A 27390-nucleotide genomic window follows, 5' to 3' on the forward strand; every position below is an offset into this window, starting at 1 on the left:
TCAAACATGCCATGGAATTTCAAGACATTTAAGGAGATTTGTACTGATAATATCATCAGAGATGTGTTGGCAGCTCGCAAAGTATACATCCATATAAGAAACTATGCAAGACTAATGGGGGAAGTTGGGGAATAAATATAACAGTAACAGCATGCAAAAGTCGTGAATAGATTCAGCTCCCAAGCATAAGCAAATAAACAATACAAGGCATTAGCTTTCCCATCACCAGGACCAGACTAACTGCACCAACTATTATATTTTGTTAGCCCTTCCAAAGCAAGAGATAATTTAATTCCTTATATAACAAATACATTTTCCAGTTCTATTTGCAGACAACAATCCGAAACAATTAAGCAGTTACAAAAAAACCAACAAAGTAACAAAAAGACCTCAGTAAATAGCCAATGAAAATAAGATATTTTCTTAAAATACATCAGCGTCCATGAGGACTTACAATACATATGGTAAAAATTTCCAAATGGATAATGGGATGCTGAGATGCAAAAGCACATCACAATTTCAAGTTGGATTTACAAATAAAATTTCAATAGCCACTAATTCACTTAAAAATAAATTGGCCATCCATACAAACAAATGCAAGACTTCAAATCACTATAAGAGAAATTCAACATGTCCATTAATTTCCTTGCAAATCAATGGAGCTCTTTTTGCTAATTCTTTACTCTCAGCTATGATATGACTAGTAGAACTGTGCTGTGGAGAAGGCTTATATCGATGGACATTATCTTCCCCATGCTTTTCTAGAGCTTGTCCTGCAGGTATAACATTTTCCAACCAGAACTCTCTGAGTGGTTTGTAAATCAAAGCCCAATAGTTGTGGTCTCTCTGTAATCTAAAAATTGTGCTTGCAGTGGGAGTCCAACAGTATAAATCCACCCAATTTCTATCAAGTATCTCCATTAAACCTTGTACTTGTGGCATGTAGTAGTAGGGTGCTGAACCCCAAGGTAACCCAAGCTCAGGCTTCCCTCTATTGAATGGGCATTTGACCTCTAGGATTCCACCTGAATCCTCAACAGCACCGGGAAGGCATCTTGTAATCAGGCCATCAGGAGATGCCCCCAACCAATGGAGCTCTTCATTGTCCTCATGATATATCTGAAACCCCAATTGCTCCACAACATTCCCTGTAATGTCTTTATACCTGTCTACGGCTGTACCTTCCTTATGAGATCCCCACAACATAGCTTTGTTAGAAACAAAACTATCCTTTCTAAATACTTTTTCCTCCCACAAATCAACTCGTCTGTTACCCCAAAAACCAAGGGCAGTACTAAATACACTAGCAGTCAGCCTATGTCTTCTCAAGGCAAACCATTCTTCAGAACCCTGACTGATATCTGGTGGGCTTGATTCAGAGACATCTGGTCCTGGAAGTGGCGTGGCATGGGAGCAATATCCACGACTTTGATGACGTTCAATCTGGAAACTCTTACAATCATTAAATCCTTTCTTACTGCTTAGCTTCCGAGGAAATGCTGTAAGCCATAAACTTTGCTGTCTATTACCAAACAAATTTGTTGCTCCAGCAGGTTTTTTAGAAATAACTGTAACGTGTAAGATACCATTACAAAAGTTGTCTGCATAAAATCCAACAGAACTATCCATATTAAGAACAACCAATAATCAGAAAAAGAGAAATTATTTAAGGTAAACCTAAACTCAGTAAGAATCTTCCCAGCAGTTTTGAGCAAACTAGATTCTACAATAGGCTTTCTAACAAATCTTGGTCTGGCATATAGGATAGAAACAGTAGCCCCTGCATAGAAAAATATGGGGAAAACCACAATGAGAGTTAGAAACTCTCCAGAAGGTGACATAAGTCAGATTGTGCCATGATGGTAAACTATGGAAAAGCTGGAGGTGTGATATCAAATTCAAATGGTCAAACCATCTATTGGTTTATTAGATGCTTTTGGTTATTGCCTCACACCAAATCTGAGATTCATTGTTATTAAGAAAGATCATAATGTGCCCTAAAGGCCTCAAATTCAGCACGTTTTGTATGAAACCGATTCAAAGATCATCATTAACATTTTCATTGGTAGTAATAGCAATGAACTATATATGATTAGAAAAATTATTAGTTCTGAAGAATAATCCATCTCTTGCTTGTAGATTGAAGCAGGTATCTTATCATCGTGTTTGTCAGACTGCCAATGAAGCGGTCAATTGATTAAATAATCTGATCAGCAGACAAAGTGGTATGGATCTAAAGCTCCAAGACTTCATCAAGATGTGGGCTTTGTCAATCCATATTCACTCTTATGTGGGATATTAAGTGAAACAGTCTGAGAATGATGAAGGGCCAGCCACCCCACCCTTACCAACTCATAACCAAGAATGCAACAATATGGAAACAAAGAGAGATAAAATGCTTCCCAAGCAATTTTATTATACTTGAAAATCCTTACAACATCCACAAGATGATATTTTAGATATGACTTCTTCAAAAAGAAGTTTACAAATTCTTCAACATAAGAGAACTTCCAAATAAGAATTTCCACAAGAAGAGTCTTCACACCAAGAGCTTCACCAAGAAGAACTTCCCAACTAAGAGTCTTCACCTCCAAAGCTTCCACCCAAGAACTTCTACTTGAAGAGCTACACCTTAAGAGCTTTCACACCTTGAAGCTTGACCTTACAAAGCTTGATTAGAAATGCTCATATGCCTTGCTTAAATAGGCACTTAGCACCCAATGCATGATTTATCCACAACCTTCTAGAATTCCTCCTACACAATATCCACAACTTTCTAGGATTCCTCCTACACAATATCCACAACCTTCTAGGATTCCACCTACACAATATCCACAACCTTCTAGAATTCCACCTACACACCTCGATAAATGGAATGACAACTATTTTTATTACACCACCTATGCACCTCGAAAATAGAAATTCCTTTTTTTTCTTTTCTCTTTTTTCCCTTATTTTATTTTTTTTATATTTTTTCCTTCTATTTTCGTCACTCTCTCTCCTCCACAATTTTTTTTAATTTTTTTAATTTTTTTTTAAATTTTCCCTGCAAGATGCTCCTGTATCAGAGGGATTCTATCTCCAATTCCCATATTCCCAGTATATGATCTAATGTGGATTAAGGTAATGACAGTTGGTTATTTCATTCCTATTTCATAAGCCCTATAACCAATACTATTATTTTATATCTCCTAGGCATGTTTTTTATTCCCAAAACAATGGCTATTGGTTTTGTAAAACACTTATGTCATCACAAAATAGGCTGGCTAACATGTGCAAAACTCCCTTACTTGTGATGGGTGGGAATAAAAATCCCATCAATAGTCCTCTCAGTACATATCAATTGTTGGATGCAGTTGTAGGGCACAGTAAGAAAGAGAAGTTTCTAGTTCATCAACATTTATATCACTAGATTTATTTTTGGTCAATGGCTATTGGTTTTGTAAAACAGTCATGTCATCACAAAATACGCTGGCCTAACATGTGCAAAACTGCCTTACTTGTGATGGGTGGGAATAAATATTCCATCAATGGTCCTCTCAGTACAAATCAATTGTTGGATGCAGTTGCAGGGCACAGTAAGAAAGAGAAGTATCTAGTTCACCAACATTTATATCACTTAATTTAGTTTTGGTATTCCTCCATGTTATTTTAAAATATGCACTTCATAATGTTCCTCTGCTAATAGCCCCTCTCATTCTCTTTTTGTGATTGTTGACCCTTCTTGTTGTCCTCCTTACAGGCAGACAAAACTTTTCTGTTAGAGACATCATAAGCCAGAAAATGATAGGGAGACAAACTAAATGGAAAACATTAAACAAATGTCCAGTTAACAGAAACTCCCAAAAATTGAGGCTTTTTACAGATGCTAGTGGATCAATCAGCCTGTTTGGTTGGGAGATAAAGGAAACATAAGGATTTCTCCATTATATAGACCAAATGATTTTTTTATGCTCGGAAGAAATCACTTTGGCACCAAAAACAGTGCTGGAAAATAGTAAGGTTATTATGATGGTTAACAATTTTTTCGAGCTATTACTTATCAAAGTTGTGACACAGTGTCACTGTGAAGTGTGAGGAAATTACCACACTGTCTTACAAAGCTATGTTCTCCAAGAAATTGACCTATTTGGCATGAGAACCTTTAGTCTGTCTGTTGTATAGTTCCAGGACACTGAGTCCTGGCTAGTCCTGTGTCAAGTGATCCTCTAGAAACTTGCTCTGGGTGAGACTCACTAGAAACTGAAGACCTGCTTATTTTGTGCCGGGTCTTGCTGCTTTTTTGCCAAGTCACAAGTTGGGTCAGCCTTGGTGAGTCCATGCCGAGTCTAAATCTTGTTTCTATGTTAGTCTATTGTCCTTGAATAAAAATAATCCAACTCCCTATATAGCATTTATAAATTGATCCAAAAACAGATCTAAAACATTGGACGTATTGAGTTTTTAGCTCAAGGAATGAATGCACACATTTAGTGTGAATGTGTGGAAAGCTTCAAGTGGTTCAACTTAGTCTATTTTGCATTTAATGACTAAAGTTCAACCTTATATTTAGCTAAATAAGTCCAAATAAAGCTTATTTAGGAAGATCAGGTTTTTAGCTAAACTAGCATGCAGATAGGAGAAAGATAGATTGCAACATACCATTGTACAGTAAATTTCTGTGCAGCTTTAACATCGGTTGTGGTGGTCATTGTCTTGTAAGTTTTTTGAAGGGATGAAAGATGTGTGAATTATCTGTGTATGCTTCTACACTTTGAATTTTCAACTGTTGTGTGCTTAGAGCAATGTTAAGAGTGTAATTTTGTTTATCTGGCATTAAGTCATTATTTATCATGATAATCCACTAGCTAAGATATAATAGATTTAATGAATATAATCATTACACAGTAAACTCACAAGAGCTCCAACAGATTTGAAATACTTATATCAGAATTATCCAGCAGAAGTGGCAAAACTTTTGTTTTATAAAAAGGGAGAGCAGAAAAAGAAACAAACCTGCCTTCTGTAAATTACAATGCAATCAGGGTATATGTTCTAACTTCTAACACATCTATGCAATAAATAGCGAGAAAGGTTGGAAAATAAGGTCTTTCATTTATTTAGTTCCTTTTTATGTCTATTTTTTGTTTATTATGTCATGTAGATTGATGAGTTTTGCTGCAAAAATCATGAATCAAATATATTACCTAGTTGTTACAGTCAAGGAAGGAATTGGGAGAGTAGACAACCTCCTCCATGAACTTTGCAGAGGCACTAAGGAGGTAATACCAAAGTCCTGGAGAACAAGAGCTAGGCATCAAGAATGTTGACAAATATTCTATAAAATTCATATAAGCCATTTGGGGATCGATCTCAATGAGAATACTTGTTTTAGATTTTATACTCTTCCTGCCCCTTAGTTACCTTTGCCACTTCAATTGACCAGAATGAAACAATGAAAGTTGGTCAACCAGCTGATGCCACTGAAGCACTTTTTTGAGGACTTTTCATTTCTTGGGCATAAAATAAGACCTATTTTTAACAGGCAGTGATCAAATTCTAAGTTGCATCAGATACAGAAATGAAAATCAGGTACAACAAGCCACCTGGATAAACTGGAAGCCTAAGAAATTTCACAATTGTTTTAAAAAAAGGTATCAGCAATGGATTTGAGATCTGAAGCAAGCAGTAGCATCAATACAAGCGATGGAGTGAGGAAAAATGAAGTATTGACCTTTACTCGAGCTCAATCAATAAGGTTATGTGCCCATACCGAAAGACTTACTAGAACAAAAGTGGAAGTGGTGCATACCATGGCAAAGGAATGTCACTACTCTAACGAACATGCAAGTATTCCAACCAAAAGGCTAGAGCTGAACAAAAGTACTGCAAGACAAGTACTACAAACCATAGTTCAACTTCTCGTTCTCTGCCACTTCTCGATGAGGCCAAAAAAAAATTTCTCGGCAAATATCGAAGAGAAGTCGGCAGCTTCTCAAGAAAATATCGGGAATTAAAAAATTACTTTTATTTAATTAAAAATGCATTTTTTCACAAAATTCAATAAGTAAATGCATGTATTGAGTTAGTAAATGAGTAAACAAACCAAACAAGATGATCTAGATATATATAAATGCAATAAGTAACAAAATCGCATCCTCATGTGGAATGCGGATGTAGTCACAGACTCTAAACTCTGAAACAAGCTAGAAATAGTAAATACCGAATTGTCTTTGTCAAAATATAAGCAAATACAAATGTCAAGTTCAATATGAAACTATTCTGACTCTACATCTTCCTCTTCCCCATCCCAATAGTTCTAGTAAAAACTATGGAAGAGGGAGGGGGTCATTTGCTTGGAAAGAGCTTCAAATCCGGTTCAAATCCGCTCCTAATCCACTGGAAATCACTACAAATCAATGCCAAACACTTGGTGCTGCTCCAAAACCCTTCTCCTCCACCCAAGACACCAAACGCAACAAATGAAAAAATGAAATGTTGTTTTTTTGTAACCGCAAGTTTATACTAGACGCCGCCGGCAAGAAAAGTCCAAGTTATCACCACAAATTGGCAATATATCGCCGACTTCTCGCCAACTTCTCGCAGCGATAAGTTGAAAATCTCGGCACCCTAATCTGGCGATAAAAACTAGAGTTTTCTCGCCGCCTAAAACTTCTCGCAAGAAGTTTACTTATCGGCAATAAAACGGCAATATTTTAATCTATGCTACAAACCACTATACCAATCAAGATGAACTTACTATAGAGAAATAGGGCCAGAATTGTCACCACAACAAGTTGTAGGATAGAGCTAAACCTGCCCATGTACCCTCTAGGGAAGAGAATGAAGATCCAATTGTGAAGCCTCCAATGTGTAGAGACCATGCAATTGATCACATGTTGCTCACAGTCAACATGGCAAACAAATTAGCAGTGTGCACATGTAGATACTTGGAAACACCTAACTAATACAATCATCATGGCAGATCTAGTATAAATACTGCCTACAAACACTTGGAGTAGTCTAGGAAAGCCAACCATCTAGTTTCTAACATTTCAACTAGTGGTTACAAACAAATAAGGAATCAAGGTGCTTCAATTTCTAATTGGCTCAAAATGTACTTGTAGTTATTGGAATTCAAATTGTATGGTTGTCTCATCATATAAGAAAGGATGCAATGCAGTGGCAGGCAAAGGATTAATGGTAGTCAAAGCAAAGCACAATAGGTAAAAGAATTCACTCTCCACTAAGTTGCCAATTCAGGTTCGGGGACAGATTCGGGTTCAAGTTTAGGTTCATCGGTTCGGGCAAAAAAAATATTCCCATTTGGGTTCGTGGGTGGGTTCGTGAATGTGCGCACACACACACATATGTATCTATATATGTATGTATATGTGTGTGTGTGTGTGTCTGTGTGTATGTATGTATAATATACATATATATGTATATGTATATATGTACATATACATTTACATATATATATATATATATATATATATATATACAAAAAATAAGAGAAATGTGTGTAATTGCAAAATTAAGTCATTTGACAGTATGAATATATGTTGCTTGATCATTGATCAATACCAAGTGTCAAAGATAAACATTAAATACTCACTCATTAATCTATCTTCATGATTGTAAAGAAAAGCATACATTGAATTACTAAATTGCAAAATGACATTGCAAAACATAGACTAGTTCATCAAATAATAAAGTTTGAAACATAATGATAAATGACAAGTGTTTAGTAGTTTATTAATGATAATAGTGTCAAATGCCCTTCAAGGGTCAAATGGGTCATCAAAAATTGAGGGGTCAATGGCTTCATCCCCGACTGTAACTATATCTAGATCCTCATCATTAGAACCTAAACCGCTTCCACTAGTCCCAAATACTACTATATCATCCTCCTCTTCCTCAACATGAGAGATTAGATGAGTGAAATGTTTTTATTAGGTTCCTTTTAGGGTTACATAAAATTAAAAAAATTAAAAATTAAACACTTTTTAAAGTTGTTTTATTTCACATTTTGGACCCTACTGTCCTTGGTCCTCCCTGGTTCGTCGTGGGCTCTTCCAGGTTCACCCCAGCATTGACCTAGGGAAACCCCTAGTCTGAAATCCAGACTCGCGCTGACCCAAACCCATAGTGAATCCAACCTCACCTTGACCCAGACCTGCATGAACCCTAAACCGATAACACAGCTCTCCATTGAAATTACAGACAAACACAATTGATTTGAAGAATTGGACAATAAAACAGGATGCAATCTTCATGGATTCATCAAATGTTAACTCTAGAGAAGAATGGCCAAAGAAGTAAGATAGAGGACATGTGAACCCAACTACCAAAGGAACCTTGGAATTGATGAGGTGTTTGGAAGATCAAACAAACTCCCTTTGTGTCCAATTTGACTAGAAAATGGAGGACTACGGAGTATTGGTTAGAATGCAATTTTACTTAAGGTATGCAAAATAATGCAAAGGACCACAAAATATGAAATGACAAGACAAAAATGAAGAAATCACTTGATGTTGAGGAAACCCTAGAAAATTATCCTAAAGAGAAATAATTTGTGCTTGACAAAGTACATGGTTTGCAATTAATAGTTTGCTATCAAATACTAAAAGCTATAAACATTGTTTACTTTAATGCCCCAACAAAGGCACCAAATTCAGCCTATAATTATAAAATTAATGAAGGTATAACTCAGAAATAAAATTTAAAAAATATATGATATGGAGCCTAATAGTTGTGCCAATAAATGTCATAAAGGATGTTACTCACATTCAATATTTCAATGTGATATCTAAGTCAATGCACAATTCGAGAGAACCTCACAAGAAAATAATGAAAAGAGACAAAGTATAATTTAGTGGATCAGAAAGATATGTCATGAAGGGAAATAAGCTGTAGGCTCCACATGACATAAAGAAAGAAAGAAAGAAATACAAATAATCATGTAAAGGGTCTTCCATTGCAAAGGGCAGAAAACAATAAAAAATAGAAAAATAAATAAAGTAATTAACTTGTACACTACCATACAACAAGAAAATAAATATATGTATTCCAATTTCACTGTGCAGCAATCAATTGAGAAGAAAAATAAAGATAGTTAAATATGGTTTCTGACAGTTCATCCATTCATCCATCCAAGGCAATAGATATAAAAATTATATACTTCCTCAAGATCACACTATAGGACCAATTATTCAATTGTACCACCTCTGCAAAAAATTCTTACTAAATGGCCTCTTAGGCAATTCCTCAATTATACAACTAAACAAAATCAAAATTGTTGCATGCTTCCCTCCTACTGCTCTTCCCAGACCACCTACAAACAAATGAAATGTCCCCAATTTTCTAAGGTAGCATTAATTAAGTTGAGTTTTATTAAGTTGTCAAAAATAAATGAAATTTAATTTAATTAAATAATAATAATATATTATTAAAATGTCACCTTATAAATGAAGTTCTCTAAATATAATTATGTCAGTCAAATTGGCCTAATGTTCTAGATGCTTCTTGGAGTCCTTTATAAGAGGGTTGGATAGAGGAAATCAGCATGCTTTTGGATTCAATAAATGTTTGTGAATTTTGGAGACAAAAATCTTCAGGAGTTCGACAGAAGGATTGGACAAAAACCTAGCTCTTCTAGAGAGTGGATTTGCGACAGAGTCTACATTTGTGCAAATTTGTGGAGACTCCTTCAAAGACAAACTTGATATTTGATTCAGGAATAAAAATGGATATGCATCAGGGGAAAATTATCATGGAGACTTAGTTGAGTTAGTGACTATGTGGCAGCTTGACTTTTTGGGCAAATTATATTAATGCAGCACACTTCTAACATTCCATGAAGGTATTAAAGTTAAAAGGTTAAATCTTTATTAATCACAGATACCGATCCCGGCGATGTTTGGAAAGTGATCCCAGCAATGTTTGGAAAGAAATTGTTATTTTATCCACCTGGGATTAACAAAATAGAAATTATGTCTATCATGTATGTTAATTGTCTGAAGTTGAAACTTATTTAATCGGGGTATATAGTTCTTGGTGAAATATTTGTGTGGGGCCAATGTTTCTTAAGTTGGCATTTGAAATTAATTAATTTTTCTACTGCCGTGAGAAGAAAGGGACAGAATGATTATTAAAGTATTTAAATTGGCTGCCTAATGATCAGAGCCAAACTCCATTATCTGCAAGCATATGAACCTCTTCACTGCAGCATCCTCAGACCAGTGGACATGTGACAGTATCCAGAATAAAGCTTGAGGGCATTAAGAATACTGTTCGCATCTGATTCCAGTACAGGAATGAACTTTGATTTGTGTGCAGCTCTGGTGAAGAATCAGAGGTTGTTGAGCAGTGTCATTTGCTGATAAGGATGCAACCCTGCAGAGGATCAAAGAAGATCTGCTGCATTCTGCGTATGAGATAACCAATTGTAACTGCTGAGACTACAAACCTACATATGCATTGCTGTTCTATCTACAAGAAAGATTCAGAGACGGTGCTAGCATTCAATGTGCCATTCTGACAATTGATCTAAGGTCAGAAAGATTGTGATACCTGTGTTATTTATTACATTCTCCAAAATTCTGAAACTGTTGTGATTCTACATTCAGGTTCTATATTAATGAAATATATGCAAATATTGAAAGTTAGACTAAATCGGTTAACTAGTACTACAATTGAATGCATTTGCCTGCGAAATTAAGGAGGGTATCGTAATTTCTGTATTATCCCTATTTGGGGATATTTCAACAAACTTGTGATGGGATTTTCAAATGAGTTAATAGATACTTAGACCACACTGGACAATCTGCAAAGGGTAATTCAATTCATCATTTTATTTCACGCAACCCTTCGAGGCTTCCTCCATTGTCCAGCAAACAATTTTTGCTCATCCCTCCTACCATACTTATTGCAGCCCCTCCAATTTGGTACTTATCTATATTGCACACAGTGTTCACTCCACCATTTTACAGTTTGATCAATCACTTATTATTGTTGTACAGTTAGGTGCCCCCATCATTCTCCTGCCTGTAATGGTAATTGTATGTTCGATAATGAAAACAAAGTTATATTATATAGGCTATTACATTACAATACTTCTGAATGAAACAAACATAAACTGAAGGCTACAATAGAAACTCACTAAATTAGCTAATGATCAGTATTCAATCCTTAACTGTTTATCCTACTAAAACAATAGCTGAATCGTACATTGCAGCTGTCCAGCCTTCTACAAAATGCTCTTCCTCAGTCTTTAAATGTGGCGAAGCTAAGGAATCATTCCAACTCGCTAATGAAGTAGCAGTACAGTAACAAGTCGTTGCTTGTTCCTAAGGCTCTGATCTTAATATGTAGCAAATCCTTAACTTCATGTATCAAGTCCTATATAGTGTGTTTCTTACAATGAAGCTCCTTTGGTCCAACTAAAGTGGGAATTTAGAAGGTCACATATAGGTCTGCTGTAATTTGTAAGGGCAGAGATGATTTCACAATTGCACTTCAAGAACTAGCATAAAACATATGGTACAAATATGGATACCTGATGAAGAGCAGGGGTAGAAATGATGTCGATAGGTCAAACAACGACTTGGTAGAACATTAGAGTCATTTTACAAAGGAATTCATAGATCACCAACATTCCTTGTAGCTCTACAAATGGACGTATTTCTCCGTAACTTCTGAAGCATACCTGATCACCAAAATGGACACATAGTTCAATATAATCTTTTGGCCCTAACAACACATGTTTGAAAATGAGGTAGGGTTACTTTGCAACGAAAGGGTCAAACTTTGACTGTCCCGGTTGAAATTAGGCCTGATTGGCATCTAGGCTTGTAGGCAACTTGGGTTTTGGTTTCGAAATGATTCCAAAACGGTCTTCAAGCTTTGCCTTGGCCTGAGCAGGATTCAAACACAACCTTCAACATCTCACAATGGTCCAATACACTCCTTGGTTGATGCAATGCAAATTGATTCTTCTCATAAATGGTTGTCAGCCTAATACGTGAGGATATTAGACTTAGGGCATCATATTCACATGTGCAAACCTTTTCCCCTGTTCCCACAACTTCGGCATATTGGGGAAAATGTCAAAACAAACCTCTCCACAAAAATTTAGCAATCTTCACCATACCAAATGAGAGATATGAGTTGTTTTGTGTTTTTGGGAACCCTACACATGGTTAGGACTGTTTTCACCAAAATTGCAATATCTCTCTCCAAGCTTAACAAAAATATATGAGACAAAGTGCATAAAAAAGAAGATTCATATATCTTTCATTCCCAATCAGTCTGAGATCAAGATATGGAATATACAATCCATATCACAATCTGCAACAGGACTGTTACAGAAATTTGGAGGTGGCAGTCAATAATTTGATCATAGTTTCGCAAAACTCAAAGTAAACCAAACCAGTTGCAAATGAAAGCTAAGACAATCCTCCATCATTTACAATTGATTAGTGTCATATAAACATGTACAGATCAGTACAAATCAAGATAACAGTCTGCAACATGGTGAATAATTCAGATTTTAATGCACAAAACAAGAATTTATCCTTCTCCATTTCATCTCCAATCACATTCGAGTTTGAGAAACATTTAAATATATATTAAACGTCTTCAACAATCTAACCGGCCTCTAACCATAAACTTAACAATTACATCAATGGTGACAACTTGGACAAAGTTGCTTGACAACATTCATTTTGCAATATGACAAACATTTGACAACTTTTATGACATTTTCTCAAGTTGCACCAAAACATCAAAAATGGTCCTAGATGCCATCTAATGGTCTCAAGTGACCTTACTTAAATCAAATTTACCAAAACAAGACAAAAACTCAAGGTTGACCACATTTGTATGAGGATGATCCTACACTAGTACCCAGCCTCAAGCAAAAACTCAAAAGTGAAGTCAGCTTTGTCCAGGTGGGAAAACATAAAGAATGCACTTCACCATCAATGTTTATTTATGCCGGCCTTCATTGGTTAATGAAATTAATGGTACTTAAAATGCAAGGTAAGACTATGAAAGCAGTTAAGGAACATGATGGAAATTGATGTCTAGCTGTAGGAAAAATAATTAGGAAACCTCAATCATGATAATGCAAGGAAATAATTCTAGCCAAGCCTGCCACAATCCTGCAATATATAAATGATAGGAGATGCAACATGCCAAAACATTCCTTGAAAAAGAAATGTTATTGAAACAAAATTCAAGTGTACATAGCGGGTAAGTGACTTCCAGTTTCCCTTCACCCAATGGCCTCATGATGTCCAAGTGCTGCACTTAAACAAAAGGACCTTTACACCCAACTTAAAAAAAGGAGAGTTGCAGCTCACAGTGGCCCATTGATCAAGCCTTATCAGACAAGGCAACCAACAAATATTTGAGGTTGAAAGATCGTCTCCATTCACTCTTAAGCCTCCTCCTGCTTCTTTGTCACGAGAATAGCATAAATGTCATAAATCCATGCAAGTGTATATATGTCGCTGTAAGTCCTTGGCCTTGCTTTCCTGCATTTGGAGAAAAACGTAAATGCCATCAATTCAGGCCCTCCCCCAACCACTCAAGAGGTTTGATATTGTGACTCCTAAACCTTCTTTGTCTATTGGAAGAGGAGCATTAAAGTCCTTAGAGACTGTTTATTGAACAATGACATTGGCCAGGTATCCAAAGGCCCTCAGTCTATCGCCCAAATGCTCTCCTTAGCCAGTGGTGTTCAAATTGTGCACTCGTCGAATTTTAACTTCATGACTACTTACCATGAAAGTCACCCAATCTACTGCTACCATAACATCGCCACGCTTAGCTTAGCAGCTTTGTTAACTTTGACGATAAAACTTTAGACGTTATATGTAAAAGCTGCAGTTACGGTACGAGGAGATGGTTAGATGGGAAGAGTGTTTTTATGGTACCCTCACTGATTATCGGTTAGGAAAACTTCTGTATAAGCAATCAAACAATGTTTTAGCACTTATTATTATTAAAAAGGGAGCAAACACGTCAAACAGTGAGCATCAATTTAAAATAAACAGGCAAAACTTGATCCTGCCATCGGCATGCATAAGCCGCCAATTACATCCTTCAAATGTTTTCTCAGGCAGTTTGCACCCAATCATTCACATTATCGTAAGCAATCTGTCGTGCAATTTGTGTTCACTCCGGTTTTTGTCAAACCGATTGTCTTAAAACACTCCATTTTTTGCTCGGGCATTTTATCAAACGGTTTGCACTTGAAAATTGCCAGGCATTTGTCAACCGGTCCCGCTCAAAAATTTACGACCACGGTCAGGAATTTTGCCAGACTGCTTGCAAATACTCAAATTCTCAACCAGGCATTTCACCTATCAATTTAACCCAAACATTGACAACATTCTCTTTCACCCATTTTTGACATCGGATTCCGTCCATAAATTCACATTTTAGTTGAGGCATTTTGTCAGAGAGTATGCGCTCAAAACTTCATATTCCAAACTTAATCCAAAAGAAAGAGAGAGAGAGAGAAAGAGAAAGAGGATGAGAGAGAGTCATAGAATAGCAACTGGAGATAAAGAAAGTATAGATTATAATACTCACCGTTTTCAAGTCTAACAGTGGCAGCTCTAGCTCTCAGGGTTCCAGTGAAGTTCATGGCCGTGCTTACCAGAAAAACGCTGAGAGATTTACAGCCCTGCAGCATAAGTAATAGATTTCCCCAACTATTTCCTCATCGAGGGGTTGAAAGTAATCTGACAATTTAAACACAGAGAGGCACTCAGGCAATTCTTGAGTGCCACTCTAACCCCGAGGAACAAATTCTTTCCCTGCTTGCAAATCAGTTTTGCATCGCAGATTTTGGGCATCCAAGCAAGGTTTTTTTTATCTTCAAAAACAAGTTAATTTAATAGGGATGGTGTGTTCTTTAATTTGATTGGGATTGACAAATAGTTTCAATTTGAACAAAAGGTAAGTTATATGTTGGGCATTCAAGTAAGGTATTTTTTCGGAGTATACATAATTTGATGGGATAGAACGTTCATAATATTCCATAAAACAAAACAAAAATTATGTTAGTGGGGTTGAAAAAAATCTTTCAATTGAAATGAAGCAAAAGATATTTACTAATTAAAAATCATTTTTAAAATTTATTTAGTTTAATAAAGATAATAAAGATATTGTGTTCTTGAATTTTATAGGTTTTAATTAAAATGAGATAAAAGGTATTTTGAAGTATAATTTTAAGTTATGTATGATCATAATATTTTTGTGATGTGAATATCAGGATTTAACTGTGTGATTTTGAGTCAAACTCATTGACCCATGTTTCATGAGTATTGATTCAACATGAATCCATCTCTCATGAGAATAAATGGAACACTTAGCACTCATTGGATCTAGGTGATGCTCACAGGGGTGAAGCACCGGGACTTCCCGGGAGGTCACCCATCCCAGTACTACTCCAGCCTGAGCGCGCTTAACTACAGAGTTCCCTCCATAGTTAAACCCAAAGCTTGCAACCGGTTGCAAGCTTTGGGTTTAACTATGGAGGGAACTCTGTAGTTAAGCGCGCTCAGGCTGGAGTAGTACTGGGATGGGTGACCTCCCGGGAAGTCCCGGTGCTTCACCCCTGTGAGCATCACCTAGATCCAATGAGTGCTAAGTGTTCCATTTATTCTCATGAGAGATGGATTCATGTTGAATCACTACTCATGAAACATGGGTCAATGAGTTTGACTCAAAATCACACAGTTAAATCTTGATATTCACATCACAACTTGACTTGCTGTGGAAATTATCTCCTACTTATCATAATATTTTTATAAAAATATATATTTTGACAATAATTATTATTATTGTAAGTAGAAAGACTAAATTATATAAGAAATCTAATAAATTTCATACAAAATAAATGTTTATTTTAAATTTTTTAATCATTTTCTTAGATATAAATAGTGTAAGTTTTAATCTTCATTTTTCTTATTGTTTACTTAATGAATATGGACTCCAAGTAACATTCAAATGAAAAATAGGTTATTTGTTTTCAATTGAAATATTCAACTCTATGAATCACAATGAATAACAAACCCATTCTCCTAACATCGCCAATATATAATTTAACCCTATTGAATGTTAGTCTTAACATTTTTTGTATTATTAGATTCAATGCTATCTTATTTGAATGTGTGTATAATTACCTCTTTAGATTATTTGTATACCATCGTGCACCTACATAATTATCATTCTTGACTATCACACAAAATGCCAAGTCCACAAGATTGAGACCTTCAAAATAGATTACATTCTTTAAAATTCTAATTACCTCGTTAACTAAGTGAACATGTGCTTGTGAGTTGTAATTATCTCTACTTGAGCAATATACAATAGTACCTCATCGTCTAGATGATTGACAACATCCTTATGTGGTTTTATATACCTTATATAGGTAGATACAAGGTAAAAGTACAATCAGTTGTCACTGTTTTATAAAAGAAAAGGTTAACGACATGAAAATTGATAAACTTCAAGGACATAAAATTGATATTATTGTTGGGAATTTGAAGACAATTTGAATTGATAAAATGTGTAAAACTACATGAAATTATGATTATTAAAAAAAATTAAAATTTTGAATAAGAATTGACATGTTTTGTAAATTTTAAAAGTTGATTTATTGATTGTTGAAAATCAGGGATTTTACTTCCTACCAAATAACTATATGTAAAAAATAATTTTTTGATCTGAGTTCAAAATATGTGTTAGATAACATATATAACTAGTGCGAGAAAAATAAAGAACATTTATTATCTACATTCTGTGAGTTAGAGCATTTCAGAGTTTACTTATCCAAAATTGATAATTTTCATCTCTCACCTTTGCTCCCTTATTAGATATATAGAAAACATAAAATAAATTATATATTCTTAAAGATGACTCTTTCCTCTAGTGCAACATATAATTTTTATATTTTTTAGAGATGATTCACTATTTTTCTTTTCTTTTTGAATCTACCTCTGTTGAAAACTTAATATACCTACTTTCATTATTTAATAAATTAAAGATCATTTTTCTAATCCAAATTCTATAAAATATTATATGCTCAAATTCATCATTTTGAGATCTACAAAAATGTATTTTTTTTATTTAAAAAAATTGTCAATTTGTAATAGGAAAATGTGTCCTTAAAGTGAAATTTTATGTAATATTACATATTTTGGTGATGTGGTGGCCATGTGGCATGCCACACTAGAGGGCTCAAACAAATTGGATTTGGTTGGGTCACACTTACCCGAGCCCATGTGTGTATGTCAACCCCCTACAAATGGTCGTGTGGGTGCTAGCACCTCATATATAGGAGGTATCATATTTATTCATTTTACAACCAAATCAATCAATCAAATAATTCACTCGCAGTGCTATTTTACTTTTAATTTAACATTTTGGAATGGAGTAGTGGGTTGAGGAGCATTAAAGAGACTTATTTCAATACTTTGTGGAATGTTAAGTCAAAGAAATAGAAGAAGGAAATATGATTGAAAGAGGGACGACTAAATGAAAGGTCATACAAAATGTAATCAATAATTTGATGATGATGAAGGTGTTGTCTGAAACCAGTACTAAGAAGGGGGTGAATCAGTATGAACTTTCAAGCCGATTAGTTGAGCTCCTAACTAAATAAACTTTAACACCAATAATCTAAGCAATAGTAAAATAATGAAAGAAACATTGTAAAATCATATAATCTCACACACAAATGCATACATAAATAACACATGAATTTTGTACGCGTGCAAACCCTTGTTGTGAGGATAAAAACCATGGTGGGAGTAATATACCCATTAACCACTAAAGATAAAAGGGTCCTTGGTTAAAGGTTTCACTTGTTCCTTTTGAGAACACATTCTGTTAGAAATGTTCATAACCTATGAGGATTATAAAAGTTTGTGAGAGCTAACTAGTGGGAGGATTTACAAACACTCCTTCTAGGAGGTACTTTGTGAGAGGATTTACAAAAGATTAGTAAAGAAGCTTGCCCCATTAAAAGCTTACACATGGATGTAATGGTAAGAAAGAAATCTAAGTGATTGATCTGAGAATGACACTACTTCCCTAGTAGATATCCTTGATAAAACTTTGAAGATTGTTTAATCTTCTTCCTTTACTTGGCTTTCCCTATGAACTGAACTAGTTAACCTCTTCCACATTGTGCTTGAGAGTCAATCTATTGTTCGTCACTCTGATCTAAAACTCTAATCTCTTTTATTCTTCTCCCAATCGCAACATTATCAATAATGATATTGAATTAATCTTCTTCATTTCATTGGCTTTCCTTATGAACTGAACTGGTTTGCCTCTTCCACATTGTGCTTGAGAGTCAATCTCTTGTTCGACTCTTTGGTCTGAAACTTAATCTCTTCTATTCTTCTCCCAATCGCAACATTATCAATTTAACAACATTGAATGGGGTATAAAAAGTCTTTTTACATTTTCCAAATCTTAGGCACCAAATATGACCTCAAAAATTTTGCTCATATTCAAATTTGAATAGTGCATGTGCTTTTCATATAGCACCTATGACTACATATGAGTAGATTATTAGCCTTGTAGACCTATCTATCTCCATATAAGTATACGATATAGCCTCTATCCTTTTTATCTGTGAGACTCGACACTAGAATGCCTTTCACACCATGCTCCTTGTTATACAAAAGTCATGTCACATTAATGGTGACACATCAAGATTGATCATTATCCATGATTGCATCACTTCATTATTTACTATGTCATCAATTCTCGTAGTCACACTCTTCATCTTGACCAATGCAAGGTCCTACTAGTGTTGTTTCTTGTTTGAACCCTTGTGCCTTTTCCTTTACCAGTTGTTAATCAATGGCAATACTTAGAACTTTGTGATGAAAAGTATTAGTCATCACCTTTCTCTTAGTAGTCTGGCCAAGTTAAATAATAAATCCAACAATCTCCCCCCTTTGGCATTGATGGAAAAACATCAAATCCAAAATGAAAAACCTTTGATCATCCTTTTCTTCACAATCTCTTCCCCTTTGTCTGAAATCTTTACCCATTGTGATTTCCTTGCATGTTGATCTTTTTCAAGTGATTTTTCCTTCTTTTTCAACATCTCTCCCATTCACAATATCCCCCCTTTATTATTTGGTTATCTCCCCCTTTTTGCCACTCAATCACAAAGAGTTACTTGAATGGGTTACAACTAATCAAATATATCTTCAAGTAACAACTTTGTGTACTTGCAAGTTATCCTTCCCATGATGCCTTGAGAGTGGTGAGAGAGATTGTCTCACTTTGAATATTCACCATGTGTTCTTCGATGCTATCTAGAGTACTAAATGGTGGCTTGGCTATGAGTATGAATGCATCTTTGGTATACCCATCAATGATACCTATTAGTGGTGATAGAATACTTTACAATTTGAAGATGTGGTGCCTCTCGTGTTTGCAGTATATACCTTGTTTATGTTGATTCAAGAGATACTTGATACTCTTATTGTTATTTGTATTTTGAGATGACTTGAGGGTCAAATGTTATACTTTGATTCAGTACCATAGATGCTTTACTTCTATGATGTTCAATTTATCATATTTGCATGTTGATGCTATTTTGAGATGATAGTAGATCTATGACGATTTCTAGTTATATGGTTTATTGGACATATTTGTTGATTATGTTATGAGTTGAATTTTATGCCATGGTTATTTACTTCATCCTTGTATCTTTACGCTTTCTATGAACGTGAGTGATGTAAATGGATTAAATAGGTATTTTAATACATGTCTCTTTGGCTATGATATTATATGCAATTGCACTTGATCGTGGACCTAGAGTATTCGTTTCGATATCTGCCAGACCTTTATTGCACTTTTATGTTGCATTGGGATGTGTGTTGCATCCGCCCTCTTGATTATATTTTTAGTTGAGTGATTTTCTGATATGTGTTCTCATCTAGTCCTTATGTTATGATCTTCATGATAGTGGTGCGCCACACACAAGTACATGCATGTACAATTGTCAGAGGACCTGCAGGTCTCGACCTTCCATGGTACTTCTAGAAGTTATGATCATTGGGGTTAGGTTGGGAATTTGCATGCCTATGGGCACTTATTGTTGGATGAGCATGGGTAGGGTAGGGTAGCATATGGAGGGGGCTTCTATCTCATAGCTTGGTGTTCACAGCACCAGAGGTTGGAAGAGGGAGCTTTATATAAGTGATAACTAAATAAAAAACTGGGTGGTAATAAAACTTAAGATAATAATATGCATGTGCGAGAGCCTTACCATTGCGGGAGTTGTATCCAGCGTGGAGGAACTTTGTTCTCAGATTTCTTAGCTTTTTTCTTGATTTTTGTGTTTGCATGTTGATTTAAGTTCTCATGTGAGATTGCACTTTCTTGCACGAGGATGCAAGTCTTCGCGTGTGGTGGGTTTCTTTGCGTGGCTGGGTACTTCCTCATGCAAAACCCTATAACAGTTTTGGGGTGTTTGGTTGTTCGACCAAACACTTCCTCACGTGAAAATGCACTTTCTTGTGTGGAAATGCACTTCTTCACGTGGTATGTTGCACTTCTTCGTGTGAAAACTAGCACTTTGTTGGCTTCACATGAAAAATGGGGGCTATTTAGGCTTGTTGGAGAAAAGTTTGAAAGTTGGTTTTGGACACCCTTTTGGGTTTTACACCTTACTTCAAAATAGATTTCCTAAGGGATTTAAAATATATTGTTTAAATATATTCGTTATACTTAAGATATTGTTTAATATATGCAACTAGTCTTTTGAGATAGGTTCTAGACCTCTACGGGCTAAGATAAAGATTCTAGGAAATTGTAGGGCTTCAAAAATTTAGACAACCAAATTTCAGGGCTTTAGGATTTCAGATTTAGCCAATTTTTAGGAGTCAGCTTTTGTCTTTTAGCTTGGTTGATCTCTTATGTTTTCTTTTTTTTTTTGGTCAGTGGTGACACTTGGAGATCTTTAGTGGTTGGTTGTTGGACAGTCTTTCGTTGTGATCTTTATGATCTGTATATGTTGTTGTCATGTGCACTTACACTTGTTTAAAAAATAAAAAATTATCTTGCTTGTATTTCATCCTTGTTTCCAAGGATCTCCAAGGGGGCATTACATCTGGTATCAGAGCCCATGTTGCAACATTGGGATCTCTATGTTATGCTTCCACTATGGTTTTGTTTTCTGTTGTGTATTGTTATTATGGTTGTTATTTTGATATCTTGTCAGTTCATGCTTTCAACTCTTATGCTTGTGATTTGACTTTTCTAACATCACCTTGTTGTTCCCATAGTGATGCCTCCTACATGTAGACTTGGTGGTTGTGGTGGTACCCATAGTGGTAATCGTGGAAATGAACACCATGAAGAGGAATGATAGGATGGAGAGGGAGAACAAGGTAATGCTAATCAGGTTATCATGGGGTCATTGATGCCAATGCTCCAAGAAATCCTTGCCTAGTTGGGCCCTCATATCGAGGAGTGCCAGCACGATCATGATCGAGAAGAGGGATCTCATCATGGAGATTCCCATCATTCAAAGCATAGAGAGGAAGAACGTGAACGTGAGTGTTCCCGTACTCCACCGGGTGGAAGGGGGCAACATCGGGGTGGTAGGGACTACAATAGTGAGGATTCCATTGGGTTGGATATCATGAAGTCCCTTCAGCAATCCAGACCACTAGTGTATGATGGCAAGGGAAGTGGCCTTAAGGTTGAGACTTAGTTGTTGGACATGGAGCACTGCTTCACCATGTATCCATATTCAACCAACATGAGGGCTCATTGTGCAATTATGCAGTTGAGGGACCACATATCCATTTGGTGGAATATTGAGAGTTAGAAGATTCAGGTTAGTGTTGCAGATCTCACTTGGGAGAGATTTGAGAAGAGGTTCTGAGAGAGATTCTTATCTCCTCAGTTCAGAGAGGCTCGTACTGATGAGTTCCATGCAATCCATAAAGGAAACATGATAGTGGATCAGTACAAAATCTGGTTCTTTGAACTTAGGTAGTATTCATGCTATAAAAATGATGATTTACTCCTAGCTTATCATTTCATCTAAGGTATTAAGGATGCCCTCATTAGAGAAATTCATATGCATCATCCTAGGACTCTTGTTCTCACTATAGAGAAGGCACAAATTGCAGAGGAGAATCAGGCTAGAGGTTTCAATAGTAGATTTGGTTCTCAGAACCAAAGTGCAAAGAATTTAGGGTAGGATGCATAGTATTCTCAGACCTCAAGGAAGGGTCAGGCCCAGTCAGAACCCTCTTAGGGTGGTTATCAAGGTAAGAGTAAGAAGAAGTTTTGGCGAAAGGATGGACAGTCTTCTGGTACCTCTAAAAAGAAGGGAGATAACTATAACTGAGGATAGAATTCTCAATAGGATCGACCCCCTCAGAGTGTTTAATAGAATTCTAGTAGGGGTAGTGCACCTTATTCTAGTGCTACCTAGGGTGGTCGTGCAATAGGTCCCAACTTTACAGGAAACTGTTATTCTTGTGGTCAACCTAGCCATAAATCTTTTGAGTGCTCTATCAAACCATCTTCAGGACCTAGTAAGGGCATAGCGAATCTGAGCCTACTATAGGAGATACAAGTAGGAATCACAAAGTCTTTGTGGTAATTGACAATTGTCAAGCTAGGCACCAAGGTATGGTGGTCGAGGCTACAGGTATGTTGCATGTTATTTCTACTTTAGTTTTTTTTGTCTCTGGTGCTTCAAATTCTTTCATATCACCATCTCTTGTTTAGCGACGTGGGCTAGTGGTAATGTGTCAGGTTGATAGGTGGTAGGTTGAGTTAGCCACAGGTTCTAAGGTGGGCGTTGACTCGTTGGTTAGGAGTTCTATTTTGAATTTGGGAATCTTCACCACCACAGTGGATCCACACATTCTACCTCTGGGATTGTATGACATTGTGTTGGGCATGGATTGGTTAGTCGTCCATTAGGTGAATATCAATTGCCATCGTAAGGTGCTACAATGTGTGGATGACACAGGTGGGTAGGTGGAACTTTTGAGAGTTCAGAGACCAGTCTCACTTCGTATGATCTCAGCTAATAAGCTAAAGTAGAGTGTGTGGAAGGGTTGCCCATTGTTTCTTGTGTATGTCAGTGATCTCAAGGAAGTCGAGAACCATACAGTGACACTTGATGATCACCTACTCCTTCGTGAGTATGAAAATGTGTTTTCTGATGAGATTCCAAGTATGCCACCACAGTGTGACATTGATTTTTAGATTGACCTTGTACCAAGAGTAGAGTTGATTTCATGAGCTCCTTACCACATAACTATTTAGGAGTTGAGTGAGCTCAGATTGCAGTTAGAGGAATTGTTGGCCAAGGGCCATATTCATACTAGTGTATCCCTGTGGGGTGTACTAATCATCTTTGTGAAGAAGAAGGATGGTTCATTGCATTTGTGCATTCACTACTGGCAATTGAATAAGGTAATAGTGAAGAATTGTTATCCTTTACTGAGGATAGATGACTTGTTTGATCAGATGAAGGGAACACAAGTGTTCTCAAAGTTTGATCTTAAGTTGGGATACCATCAACTTCATATTTAGGAGGCTAATATTCATTAGATAGCTTTTCGTACATAGTATGGGCATTATGAGTTCACAGTTGTACCCTTTGGGATAACTAATGCGCCATCAATATTTATGAGTTTGATTGAATGGTGTATTTTGCACTCATCTTCATCAGTGTGTCATTGTATTCCTGGATGATATATTGATCTATTCAAAGACTGTGGAGGAGCATAAAGTCTATTTAGGTCAGGTATTACAGTGCTTGAGAGACCATCGGTTGTATTGCAACTTGAGTAATTGTGGGTTCTTCTAGTCAAAGCTGAAGTATTTGGGACACATCATCACTGGTGATGGAATTGCAGTGGATCTAGAGAATATTTGTGCTATCATGGATTGGCTAGTACCCAATAATGTCTCAAAAGTTTGTAGTTTTATGGCATTGGCGGGTTACTACCTTCACTTCGTGAAGGATTTCTCATAAGTAGCTCATCCCATCACTTCTCTTTAGAGGAAAGGGAAGAAGTATGTTTGGTCAGACCAGTGTGAGGCAACATTTAATGCTCCTAAGGAGTGTTTGACTAGTGCACCAATCCTTGCAGTGCCTAATCCTATAGGTAATTTTGTGGTTTGCACACATGCTTCTTTGGAAGGTGTGGGTGCAGTGTTGATGAAAGATGGTTGAGTGATTGCTTATGAGTCCAAGAAACTCAAAGATCATGAGCTGAACTACCCCACTCATGATTTGGAACTTGCCGCTGTAGTGCATGCCCTTGTCCATTGGAGGCATTTTCTTTTGGGACATAGGTTTGAGTTATATAGTGATCATAGGAGCTTGCAATATATCTTTACTTAGCTAAACTTGAATGTATGACAACATCATTGGATGGAGTTCTTATGCGAGTATGAATTTGATGTTGATTACATTAAAGGGAAGGATAATGTCATCATGGATGCCTTGAGTAGGAGGGAACATGAGGTATCAGTGATGTCACTAGGAGTGGATTTGGGAGGTTGTATCTTGGAGGCTTTACCTAGTGACACTTGGTATCAGGAGGTGAGGGCGGAGATTGTGTCTAGACATACCCTTGAGGGGAGATTTTTATGTTATGTTCTTGAGTCTAATGGACTACTTTGACACATGGGGTGTATCTATTTACCTATGTTAGGTGATCTTCATACCTTGGTTTTGTCTAAAGCACATCGTGCACCATATTTCACACATCCTAGAATCAAGAAAATGCATGTTGATCTCAAACAATTGTAATTTTGGCCAGGGATGAGACGTGATGTTGCTGATTTTGTTGCTATGATGTCTTGAGTGCCAGAGATTGAAGAAAAAGCATCAACATCCAATGGGTCTCTTTTAGCTACATACCATTCCAGAGTGGAAGTGGGATACAATATCTATTGATTTTATCATAGGGTTGCCTATGTCATCCGGGAGACATGATTGTGTCATGGTGATAGTGGACAAGTTGTCCAAGGTAGCACACTTTTCACCCGTGAGAGCATCCTACATAGCTTCTTCTATAGTGCATGTTTTCTTGGCAAATATTGTTCATTTGCATGGGATTCCTCATCAGATCATTTCATATAGAGATCCAATGTTTACTTCTCCACTATGGATGTTTCTCGAGTATGCTTTGGGTGCATAGCTCAATTTTAGATCAGCTTATCGCACAGAGATCGATGGTCAGATTGAGAAAGTGAATAAGGTTCTAGAGGATATGCTTCTCATGTATGTTATGGATAGGTAGGAGAAGTGGGAGGACTATTTGTACGTTGTTGAGTTTGCATACAACAACAAGTATTATAATTCTCTTGGCATGTCACATTTTGAAGTCTTGTATGGTAGACCATGTCGTACCCCTTTGAGTTGGGATCACTTAGAGGACCGAGTTCTTTTGGGTCAAGAGATACTTCAAGATATGAAGCAGCAGGTTGTTCACATTAGGGAGCATTTGGTTATTGCTTAGGATAGGCAGAATAAGTATGCAGATGCCCATAGGTTGGATCGTCACATTTTTGTTGGTGATAGGATGTTTTTTAGAGTGTATCCAACAAAGAGCCCCATCCATTATGGGAAAGGCTCTAAGTTGGCGCCACATTTTGTTAGACCTTTTGAGATCCTTGAGAGGATTGGTCCTATTGCTTATCGACTAGCATTGCCACCTAGCCTATCGCGCATCCATGATATTTTTCATGTTTTTGTGTTGAGATAGTATATTTCGAATGTGACCCATGTTCTTGATTGGGATGATATGTAGGTAGTAGATGGGTAGCTTACTTTAGAGCCCATTTGTATCCTATAGCATTGAATCCTGACCTTGTGAGGTTAGGACATAGAGCAAGTAAGGGTCCAATGAGACCTGAGTGATGAGACCTTTGCAACTTAGAAGGATGCTACATGACTGAGGGGATTGTACCCCTATTTTTATGCTAGCTTCCAGGAGTAAGCCTATACTAGTGGGGAAGGATGTAGTGCCTCTCGTGTTTGCAGTCTGAACCTTGTTTATTTTGATTCAAGAGATACTTGATACTCTTATTGTTATTTGTATTTTGAGATGGCCCGAGAGTCAGATGTTATACTTTGATTTAGTACCATAGATGTTTTACTACTATGTTGTTTAGTTTATCATATTTGCATGTTGATGCTATTTTGAGATGATAGTAGATCTATGATGATATCTAGTTATATGGTTTATTGGACATATTTGTTGATTATGTTATGAGATGAATTTTATGCAATGGTTATTTACTTCATTCTTGTATCTTTACACTTTTTTGTGAATGTGAGTGATGTAAATGGATTAAATAGGTATTTTAATACATGTCACTTTGGCTATGATATTATATGCAATTGCACTTGATTGTGTATTTTAGTGTGTAGGAATTATATCCTTGGCAGTGGTACATGGAGTTAGTGATTCAACTATTCATATTTTACCAATGTCATCCTTGTATGGTCGACATATCCTTATTTTAATTATTTTAATTAAAACCTTTCAGTGATTAATAAATCTGAACTCATCTAGATTATGTGATTAGACCACTAAGCATGTCTATGCATTTAGAGGTTCGCATTGTCACGAAAGTTTTAAGTGATTTTCTATGATTTTGGGTTTTTGGGTTTTAAGTTTGTAGTAGCTTTGCCTTAGGTGAATTCTTGTTATGGAGAGTATCCTATTTTTGTTTGGGTCGATTTGGAGTCTAGCTACTCTAGTTGGCTATTTTCCCTAATTGACTATTCACTTGAAAAGTGAATAAGTATTGAAAAAGTGATTTCATTATTTACTTCTCACTTTTTGAAATAGAAAATTTAAGAGCTTTTTGAGAATCCTATTCTGAAGGATTCAAATTATATTCGTTCTGAGAGTTGTGAGCGTGGGTTTTTCATGAGGTCAGTCTCATTGGATCTGGCTCAGGGAGTTTATGCTTTGCCATCACTTTCAAGAGATTTGGTAGGGTATTTATTTTATTGCACGAGTTTTGGTTTCTACCCCTTTTGCTTTTAGGTAGGGCTTTCTCGTTTTATTTTTTAAACTCCATTTCAGCTTTCATTTCTTATAGCAGCATGTTAGGAGGTTGAGAACTAGTGTTCCCCTTCATTTTTGGTTGTTGGTTCTGCCCGGTTGGTTGGGTATGAACATTTTCCCTTTTTTCAGGATGAGGGTTTGGGATTTTGAGCCACTATGCTGGCCATTTTTGCATACGGTGTCTAATTTCGTTTATTTTTGGATTTTCAGTGTTTTTTCACCCAAAGGCCAAATGGGTTTTAATTTTGGAATTTTTCCAAAATTTGGGGTTTTTACCTCATTTTATGTGTCACCCTGA

The 27390-nt window shown here is 36.3% G+C and overlaps 1 protein-coding gene across 2 annotated transcripts; it reads right to left on the reverse strand.

Annotated features, from left to right (window-relative positions):
* Positions 1-398: 398 nt before the first annotated feature.
* LOC149558320 (uncharacterized) lies at positions 399-14927 on the reverse strand. 2 transcript variants are annotated; one of them, XM_089832586.1, is made up of 2 exons: positions 14584-14927; positions 399-1568 (listed from the first exon to the last, which is right to left on the reverse strand). In XM_089832586.1, the coding sequence occupies exons 1-2, from the start codon at positions 14684-14686 to the stop codon at positions 613-615; spliced, it is 1059 nt and encodes a 352-aa protein (XP_089688712.1). In that variant the 5' UTR covers positions 14687-14927; the 3' UTR covers positions 399-612. The 2 variants fall into 2 exon arrangements, with proteins under 2 accessions (XP_089688712.1, XP_089688711.1); XM_089832585.1 differs by having other exon boundaries at positions 399-1601; positions 14584-14926.
* Positions 14928-27390: the final 12463 nt, after the last annotated feature.

The sequence above is a fragment of the Cupressus sempervirens genome, chromosome 5 (assembly GCF_028749045.1).
Source record: "Cupressus sempervirens isolate cs-2001-9-10 chromosome 5, ASM2874904v1, whole genome shotgun sequence".
In the NCBI taxonomy this organism is placed as follows: Eukaryota; Viridiplantae; Streptophyta; class Pinopsida; order Cupressales; family Cupressaceae; genus Cupressus; species Cupressus sempervirens.